This window comes from Lycorma delicatula, chromosome 2, assembly GCF_047948215.1.
Source record: "Lycorma delicatula isolate Av1 chromosome 2, ASM4794821v1, whole genome shotgun sequence".
NCBI lineage: Eukaryota > Metazoa > Arthropoda > Insecta > Hemiptera > Fulgoridae > Lycorma > Lycorma delicatula.
In genome coordinates, this window is record NC_134456.1 from 60,035,867 (window position 1) to 60,046,971 (window position 11,105).

Sequence of the window (11,105 nt, forward strand, 5' to 3'; positions counted from 1 at the left end):
ATTAATCAGTAATCTGATTGGTTTGATGGATTTTTTAATAGTATTGCAGCTACAAAACACATTATATATATTGTGGGAGGTAAGATTTCAAAACTAACGAATCCATTTTAATAATATTAATACATTCTATTCTTTCTAGGAATTTTTTATTAGACAGACTTAACTAATCTAATTTAACATTTGATTTTATTTTACTAACTGTTCTGAGGATTTATCCTTTTAATATTAAAGAAAAAATATTTCAAAAAAAATATTAAACGTAAGTTAAAGATAGATAAATATTGAAAAATATTTTTAAAATTTTACCAGATATATTTTCCACCAATTTAATCAAAATTTAAAAATATTATTCGTCTCCTAATTAACACTGTAAAATCAAGAAAGAATTCATTGTAACCCCTTTGAACAAACGGTTGAAAGATGTAGCAGACTCGTATAAATAATTGACAGTTCATTAATTGGAAGTTCAGTAAATATAGACAACTTAATGAGTAATTGAAGTTTCTGATTTTACCATTAGTAATGCAGAAATCAGTATCGTATCTGTTTGATTGTTTGTTTAAATAAATATTTATTGTTAAACTACAAAAGAATGACTTACGGAGCAATGTTTTATTTTAATATGAAAGAATTCAAACATTTTATAACAAGAGATACAATTAATAATTTATAATTAAATATGATAGATAATAAAATAAAAATAAGTATTTTTGAGTAAAGAAATATATATTTTTTAATTTTTATAACAACATATTTAACAAAATATAAAAGAAAATAAATAATGCTCCTTTACTATATAGACACCCATGACGGAAACACACGCTTGCAGTCGCTCGTAAAGTAATAGAAGCACCTAAATGATACTGGCTTCATTACTTTATAAAAAATCATCATTTGCGGCTAATATTACCAATAATATCAAAAATAAGAAATAAAACATTTAGAATATTCATTTTAAAAAACGTTAACTTAATATTATAAATAAAAATTAACGATTATATTAACTTTATTATTGTTAAAATACTAGTACATTAAGTGAATTAATTTGTTTTAAATAGGTTTGTATATCAAATAAGAGGACATATATTTTAAAACTAAACTCTTGTATTATATAATTTAATTATTCATTGTAACTAAATCACTGCTGTAATAACTTCTCCCCGCCAGGCTTATGATTTCTACTACTACAGATTTCGCTCCCTCTTACAAGTCGAAACAATAGGGAATGAGCAGCTGTTAAATCAGCCTGAGGCTAGAAACCACTGCTGAGTAATTGTAATTCATTTGTGTTAAAAGTAATACTCCGTGCACATAGTTATATATTTCGTTTAAATTACAGATTCATTTGAGTATTCAGGAGGCTGAAATCGAGTATAATTTATTTGGATATATTCAATTGTGACGTGTCAAAAATATTTCTCATCAAAGTAAATAAACTATAACATGGAAAATAAATCCTTTGTAAGTTCTTTATTATACTTAGTTTTAGCAGCAGTAATTCTGCAATTGTGTGGAGCACACAATCCGGTAAGTGAATTAATGAGTTTTTAACCATAATTTTTTAATTTAATTCAGTTTATTAGTTCTACCAATGTATTTTTTTATATCTGATGTCCTGTAGGCTATATATTTGTTTTAAGACACACACACACACACACACACACACACACACACAGGACATTTATTTACATTTAGAATAAATTTCCTTACTTATGACGTCATTATTAATTTTTGTTTTTCAAACGTATTCCACACAAAATTAAGATGTAAATTAAAAAGTAAAAGCGTTTTATTCGTAACTAAATAAATTTGCGTTACTACGGAAACGTAATTTTAAAAATGAAAGCATACTTAAGTATTTAGTTCATACATTTCTGCCGAACGTTAATTTCAAAAAGACAATGAAATTAAAATTCGGCTGACAAATTTAAATTAAATGTATTTCTATAAATAAAGATGAAATATAGAGAACTTTTTTGTTTTTAAAAAATTAAATTTGTAGAAGTTGGTGGCATACAATTAATTATTTTCTATAGATATCAGAAATGTATGAACTACATACTTAAGTATGCTTTCATTTTTAGAAATATATTTCCATAGTAAAACGGACATTTTAAAAACAAAAAAGTACTCAATTTTATTTATGGAAATTCATTTAATTAAAAAAAACAAATTGTAAATGAATGAAATTGTAAAAAAATATAAATAAATAAAAAATAAGAAATGTCGAAATCACTTAAATACATATTAAGAATACATCTCTGTGCGCGCGCGTGCACATGCATGTGGGAGAGAGATAGGTCACACACTTCCAGCTTAGTGGATCTTTTTCTTTTAAGGGCTTTAGAAGTAATTATCAGTCCCTTCTTCAATGGGGTAACCAGTAACCCCTTTTCCAACTGTGACCGTCTTAAAAAGATATACTTGTATAACCCTGTAGTATATAATCGAAAAATATACACGATTTATGTTGTGGTTATATATTTAATATGTTTTAAAAATTAAATGTATCTTTATAAATACCATTTTGTTCAAGTGCATTTTTATAAGAGACGTGTTAAGTTTAACGTTGTGATTAGCGTCAGTGTAATGTTTCTACAAGGTGATAGTTGTAGGAAGTGCAAATGCGTGTACATTTTATTGGTATAGTACGTATTTATAATATAATATACGTATTTGGTATATTTATTATAATCACCGTAAAATAACTTATATGCACTGTTAGGCTTCTTTCTGCATCGGACAAACTAGACGAAAATTCACTGAGAGCAACAAAGGATATAAACAAGTACTATATCCAAATAACACGAGATTAATTTTGAAAATAGAATTATTTTGAAAGTCGTCTCAGCTTCAAAAAAATGAGACGTTAAGCATTTTTAAAATTAATTTTCTGTGATAACGTATTTCATTAAGAGTTTATAAATTTATATAATTTAAAACAGTTTATAATACAACAGATTTGGTTATGCGTTAATTCAATTTAATTAGTTTGGTTTATTATAAAAATGGACTGTTTTAAAAAAAAATATTAAGGAAATTCAATGACGTGTTAAATGCATTATCCTGTATAAAAATAAATGCATGTGCAAAACAAACCGATGTAATAATAAAAAAAAAGAAAGATGAATAAATTAGTTTTATAAAATTGCCAATAGTATTTTATAAACTGATATTTTATAACCAAATTAGATTAATTTATTATATTTTTATTACACACTGTACTGAATCGTTAATTTATATAATCATTAAGTAAAGAATTAGAAACTCATTTCACAAGAAATGACATTTAAGGTTTTCAAAACATAACTGTAAACATGCACGAAATGAAGCTGATGATTAATTTGAATAAATATTATTATTTATTTTTAATTATTAATTTAAAGTAGATATTGTATTATTTTCCTTTCTTTTCGTAAAAACGATTATAAAACGACAAACAAATACGCTTAATTTAAACCTAATCTAAACTGATTCAGAAATTTCAGTTACGAGGACATCATATTGTCGTTAATATTAGAGATGTCTTGGCCAGAAAACGGCAATGACACAGGTAAAATAAATGGCTTATTAAATCTTTCTGTTAAATCTTTTTTTTCTTATGTAGTGTAAATTTTATAAAAGGTAATTTTTATACCTATTTTAGTTTTTTTTTAAATCTTTTTTAGTCTTTTTGTTAATTTAAAAAGCTTCCTTTTTTATCTAAAATGAAAGAAAAGTTAAATAATTTTTTTATAATTTAATATGTCAAAATAATATTGATAGTAATATATCTTTAACAAAATTAAATATAAATATGAAGTCCTTAAAACTAAGTAATTTTATGCAGGCTAGAATATTCTAAAAAAAGAATTTCCTAAAGTTCAAAAATCTGGGCATTTGCACATTTAACATTCAATTCAAACATTCAATTTGCATAGAAATATAATAAAAATATGTATAACGTACATTATTTTAATATAGGAATACTAAATATTTTATGTTAGAAACTAATTACATGTTTCAATTTTAATGATTGATATTATTATATAATTCATTTATAGTCGCATCAACAGTTATTAGCGACTTATCAGTAAAAAGTAACTGTACCGGTAAATGTGTAGTCTTGAATAAACTCAGGCCGACCATTAGTGAGATGTGTGGTGATATTGATATGATGGATATTGATTATAATAATTGGTATTGCATGAAATCTGTTTACATCAAGGAAATCTTACACACACTTCTTTCTGCTTGAGGAAAGCAGCTTTGATATTAAAGAAAATATAAATACGGAAAAATCATTGTTCTTGAGTTTTAATACTAAAATTATCCTTGATTCGCAAAAAAAAAATTAAATATTTTTCTTCGGAGGCCTAAAATCCTTATTTGGATTTTTTAATTTCGTTTTTCAAAATCTTATATCTCTAAAATCGAGCAGAATTTTCATACCTTCCTTACTATTTTATTTTTATCAACGAAATTCAAATTAACATACATGACCTTCATTATATAATTGCACGCCCTAAGGTAGTCGCTTGCTCCATATTTGGTTGCATTTTCTTAGTAGGAATAGTAACAATTTTTATTTCTGTTCAAAAGTTAGTTTTGAGTCCCGGATGACATTTATTTCATTTTACATCGTCTATAATTTTTACCTTTCTATGTTTTTTCTTACCACCTTATACTGATCCTTCTAGCACTGTTTTAGACACCCTTCTTCTGTCGATACGTACTATACAGTTGGCTTTCCTATTCTGGATTGGTCTAATTAAACTTTTATTCTAATTCACTCTCTCCATTACCATTTTATTTTTTACCTCATCTATCCACTTAATTTTCTGTAATTTCCTCCATGCGTACCTTAAAAAGCCTTCAGCTAAGCTTTATCTCTTTTTATTAGTATCCTTGTTTCACGCTAATTCAGAGGTTTACTCCAATTATAATATTACGTCGTTATTCAAATTGACTCAATCTTAATACATAATACCTATTTCTTTTTATTAGATGTTTCTTTAGCCATTGGTAAGAAAAGTAGTTCTGAAGTAGACATATCTACTAATAAATGAATGAGAAGTCAAAGAATGGGGAAAATATTCAGTACTGTGAAATAACTGTTACGTTTGACAGAAAAACCTATAAAAAACTTTCTTCTTTTTTGTAGTTATTATAAATTTCTTGTAATGCTTTATTTCTGAAAATCTAAGTCTTTTTTTTAAAAACATCGTCTTTTTTGAATTTTTTAATTATTACCACCTTGATTTTCTGTGCGGAATGCTAGATATAGAAAAAAATAAGCATTTTAATTATTTTTTGTTGTCATTATCCTTATTATTAACATAATAATTATCCTATTTTTATTGCTACCCGATGTTTTGGTTATGAAAAATAAATCATGTATCTTTTGTATTACTCCAAAAAAAAAATACTAATACCCGATACGGAGTTATTTCAGATTGTCTTCCACCTAATTAAGATGGGTCATAAGAAATAACTCCCTATCTAGTTATTAGTATTATTATTAATTTTCTACCAACATGCTTTCAAACATTTGATTTGCGTGTATTTTTTTACTAGTATACTTGAAGAGAAAATACACTCTTCATTCTTTTAGATTATTTTAACGATTTTTGGAAACATCTGTTATCCGACTTAAAGATAAATTTCAGAAAACCTAATTTTTAGTCCGTCCCTTTAACCCACAAAAAAATAATACCACCAGTTCTTAAAATAATTCTGGATTTAGGTTAGTGAGGTTTTAAAATGTATTTTCTATATATATATATATATATATATATATATATATATATATATACATACATACACTGTTTTAAAGATACCGAAGAGTTGCAAAGAGTCGTTAATCTAAAACGATTCAGAAAATTTTATATTTATTTTTAATATTAAAATTCTTTACGAAAGAGGACATAAAAAACATACTGAAAATATATTTTGAAATTCCTGCCTAATATTTTAAAAATATCTATTACAACATATGGAAAACCCTTGCAATAGCTAATTTCCAAATATTATCTAGTTTTTTTTAAAATGACTTCTACAAAATTATCATATAATAATGTTGTATATCAAGAGTTTATGGTAAGGCATCAGGAAATATGGAAAAATTACAATGGCAGTATTGATATCCCTAATTCTACAGTTTGTGTAACTCTCATGTCGACCCCTTCAACAATGATCATTGTGTTGTTAAAATGTATGTTTCGGTTACTAAGATTTATACTAAAGAAAAGAGATAATTTAGATTGTTATGAAATCAATAATTTCAATTCAACGCGCATTTCGATGTATATATGTTAAGAACTAAATATCTTTATCTTGGTTCGTTATTTTTAAAGTTATTTCTAAAGAGATTCCAACAAGATGGATTTAAAAAAGACCTCATTCTAATGTTCAAACATGTTTATCTATCTCCTAGTAATTTTTCATGAAATAATTTCAAACAGTGAAATTAATAAGTCTGATTACGTGCGGGGAGATATTAAATGTTGGATTCTATAAAAAAAAGGTTTTGATATTTATTAGTTATGTAAATAATATTATATTTTTGTATGTGTGAGATAAAAATTCAATAGTTTAATAAATAAGACGGTTAGGGAAAAGTTTCTTCGTAACAAGAATATAAAAAACAAGGGTTTTTTATATTTTAAATTAATTTTATTAAACCAAATCTGTGAAGTTTGACCACATTTTGTAATTTTCGAGGTAAAATTATAATTCGTTACTGTGAAATTTCTGTGTTTTCTGGACGAAAAACTGTAATAAGAGATTTTTACTGGCTTCTTTAAAAGTCACCTTTATACCATTAAGAGAGTTCTGTACAGACCGAAACAAACGGAAGTATGTGTCAGGATTATAAGGTGGATTCATCAAATCTTCCCAGGTAAGCTCTCTATTTTCGTTGGGTCACCGAAGATACGTGGAGTCCGGCGTTGTGATGAAAGAAGTATGACGTGGTTGAAGACGATACCTACCCTACTGAGCGATTCTGGTCGTTTTATCTACATTGCTTGGAATAATATTTACAATTGTTGAAAATATTATTAGAATCAATCGTTTAACCGGAAGGGAGCAGCTCATAGTGAAAGATTAGTTTTCGATCCTACCGGAACACAAAACATAAATTCTCTTGCTGTCGATTCTGATTTTACCATCATTTATGGAGCTTTATCTTACTTCGATCTTTTTCATACAGTACGTGACTTTTTATTCCGTTTTTTTTTAATGAGCCATTTCAAAAATGGTTAGATTTTGTTTCGTTTTAGCAAATATGGAGGTTTTTCTTGCATCCAACCTTATTCAAACGGTCATATTTTTGTGGTCGATTTTAAGTTTGTTACTGATATCACGATTTCTAATCTGGCGACCTTGATCAATTTTTTCCAAGATTTCATCGACTTTTTTCAGTCACTGGTCAACCAGAGCGAGATGAATCATTGAGATCAGAATTCCCATATTGAAAACGCTTGAATCAACTTTCTGTCAATCGTACTTTTACTGCATCATATCAATTAAGACCATCGGTTTTAACAACCTGAGTCTCACGCTTCCGTTTTTGTAAAAAATTTCAAAATATAACAAATCTTTTATTTATTTTCATTCTTTTACAAAACGAAATAACTTTTAAAAATAAACTAATATAACTTTCTAAAAAATATTCAGTGATATGTCACCTTGCAGAAGAACGCACATACTGCCAGATTTTATTAATATTACGAGAGTTATGAGATTCTAAAGCCATCTACCGGGAGAATACGAAGAAACTTTTTCCCCAATCCCAATATTTACTATAGGCTTATGTCAGATAAAACTATTCGTAGAGAAGACAGTGAGTCTACCATTTTGTGAACTTTTAAAAATTAGAATTAAATTTATAAATAATTTACATTAAAATAATAAATATTATTGTTCATCATATTTCTAGTGTACAAATAACGACGGGCAAGAATGTAGTAGAATAAAGAGACAAGCTCAAGATGTAGGAAATCAGCTAATAGATAACATATTTAAGGTAAGTAGCTATCAATCTTCATATTTCTATAAAGAAATAACAATAAAAATAAAATTTATTGAATTATTATTTTTAACTCAATAAAAACGAATTTTTTATTATTAGATGTACACCATTATATTAGATTCAGTACATACATTCTGGTTATTATGCTAGTTCATCTACAGATGAACTAGCTTAATAACCAGCTTAGCTAGTTAGCTAGTTAGCTAGTTCATCTCCAGACAAATGTTTATAAAGACATAATATTTTCTTGGAAAATAAGTGAAGTAATCGTTATTTATTAGTTGAATGTGCTATTTATTTATTTGTAATTAGATTTATTAATAAATTTTCAGAAATAGTATAAAATATTTCTTATGTGTAATTAAGTCTGGCTAAAACAATCTGTTCATAAATACATAAAATCGTTGATACTGATCATAAAATACCGATACTCCTTCTTCCAGAAAATATTAAATGATCCAGGCTTCAATTTCATGTAAGATAGTAGAAAACGTTTTTTTATTTTTTTTTGTTTGAAATAAAATTGTTATTTGATTGAATAAAGTGTGATGACAATATTAATGGAGGAGTTGATGATTACAGGAGTGGTTTAATCTATAAGCGAGCATTAGTGGCTTGTGGAAGCAGACAACCGAGAGGTACGACTTTGTTATTTATCATTGTAGCACAAGAAGAAGTAATTTATAACCTTTATCAAGGTTCATTCATATCTAAGTGCTTAACAGTGAAAGATGGCGTGAAAGATGGCTGTTGATTTACACGGGAGGGCAAGTTTCTCGTTGAAGGACAAATGTCACATGTGAGAAGGGAAATGGCAATATTTACCTTGATTTTGTACATATTAAGCCAGTAGGAAAAATACATTAAATGGTGTAATACGTTAATACCATCTAATGCAAAGCATGCAGTAGAAAAAGTAGCCTTTTATTTATTTTCTTTTAGTTTTAGGATGATAATCTTATTGTGACGAAATGTTTTTAATTTTTTTCTTTGTACTCTAAACAAAGTTAAAAGTTAATATTAAAAATATATATATATATACTTAGGCAATACACATCTACATCAGCATCAATTTCACAATACGTATAATCTTCCTGTTGCAACTGATGATGTGACCGTATCCGTAATATTGAATACGAGGTAAAGATATAGATGCAAAAATGAATACATAATGCTTCATTTATTTGCAATACGTTGTTTTTATTAATATGAATTATTATAGCAGTTCTGTTTGTAATGAGGATTGGTGCAATGCTGTTTTAAAAGTATTATTGATTGCAAACGGCACATTTTTATTTTATTTAAAGTATTGTAAAAAAATGGTTCACCTGATGTTCGTAAAAAGAAAAACAGAAATTAGAATGAAATAAGCTTAAACAAGTAATGTAATTTAATCACTATAAATAAATAATTTTGTAAGAAAACTCACGTGGAGAGTTTCTTATCTTTTTAGTGAAAAAATAAAAACATAGTTTTTTTTTCAGTTCATTCGCATAGTACCAGATATTTTATAATTCATAGTAATATTTACGTGATAAAAAGAAAGTTTATTGTTTCAATAAGTTTAAACACGTTAACAAGATATTTTATTTAAAAAAATAAAATTATTAATTTTAGGGCCTTAAAATCGCTAATATTTGGTTTATTTGAATTTGTATAATTCTGATTTAAAATAATTTTTCTAAAAAGGTTAATATTTCATCTAATAACTTTATATTTAAGTTGAATTCAGATGAAATATACAGCATCTTATAATGAATATATTTAAAAAAATTTATTTGTAATATATACAAAAAATATAATTAAATTATTAATTAATTTATTAAAGTAAGCTCTACAGAAATACTTTCTTTTTTAGTATAAATTTTTTCAAACAAAATTAAGAATATAAGATATTTGGAGAAGATAATTACGATAATAAAATCATCAATAAATGGAATAAAAAACCGCATTTCCTATTAAATAAAAAAAATAATTTATAATTTTTTAATTATTTTTTTATCCGACTATCTCGATATTGTTTTTTTTTTCAGATTCCTATAACAACTTTAACGGCAGTAAGCGATTTAATAAAAAGTACACGTCCAGTTGTGAAAGAAGTAAGAAGGCGAGCACAAGAACAATATAATCAATATCAAGACAATAGAAGAAAAACGACAGTTCAGTACATAGATTTAAGAAGAACATCACCTCATCCCCCACCAAGAAGACGTAGCCACGCTGCATCAGTGGCAGGCATTCATGAACGCTATGATGGTTCCAGCTACAGAATATAATTCGATAGTGGTTGATTTAAAAATTAAATTAATATTATTTTTAGAAGATGATGTACAATCAATAATGTTTATTAACAGTTATATTCTAATTTTATAATTTGCCAAAGGTTGAATAGATAATACACATTTAGACGAGTTTAAGCAGAACTGGTATGTACATTAAACGAGCTAATTAATTATATTGCCATAGACTAATAGTTTTATAAAATACAAGATTTTCCTCTAAAGAGGAGTCTATGCAGAGTCATTTGGCTGAGAAAATAATATTCACCGACAATATTTCACTTTCTTTTTAACTGAAGGGTCGTGTGTAACTTAGAAAATGATAGGGAAGCACATAAAAATATGATCAAATTTCTTCTTCCTTCTTATTAACTAACTAGTGATTTATGCTAAAAAAATAGATCAAATGGTGATTATGTATATAGGTATTTTTTTTTTTTAAATAATCCAATACTACAACTTTAACGCTTAATTATGTTGTATTATATATCTTAATTTTAGGTTAGTGGGGATTATTTTATATTTTTTGTATAACGATAATTTATTAATAAAAATAAGTTATATGTTTTAAGCAGTTATTGAACACACATTTTTATACCAATGAATAACGTTTTTCAATCGATTTAGTTGACAATTTCAATATGATCTAATGAAGTAATATAAGCGGTTAAAATTATATTAACTTAGAAATATTGCGATCGTAGTACTAATCTTACAGATTCATAATGTTTATTAGAGACACTGCAAATAAGTGATTTACAGATTTCGTGCTGGTATTCTATCTGCATATATTGACTATCTGTATAAACAAT

At 26.2% G+C, this 11,105-nt stretch overlaps 1 protein-coding gene across 1 annotated transcript; it reads left to right on the forward strand.

Annotated features, from left to right (window-relative positions):
• The first annotated feature begins 1,408 nt into the window (after nucleotides 1-1,408).
• On the forward strand, nucleotides 1,409-10,616 carry LOC142320184 (uncharacterized). The gene is made up of 3 exons (XM_075357869.1): nucleotides 1,409-1,527; nucleotides 7,922-8,008; nucleotides 10,048-10,616. Exons 1-3 carry the CDS (start codon nucleotides 1,444-1,446, stop codon nucleotides 10,288-10,290), a joined length of 414 nt encoding a protein of 137 aa, XP_075213984.1. The 5' UTR covers nucleotides 1,409-1,443; the 3' UTR covers nucleotides 10,291-10,616.
• The last annotated feature ends 489 nt before the right edge of the window (nucleotides 10,617-11,105 follow it).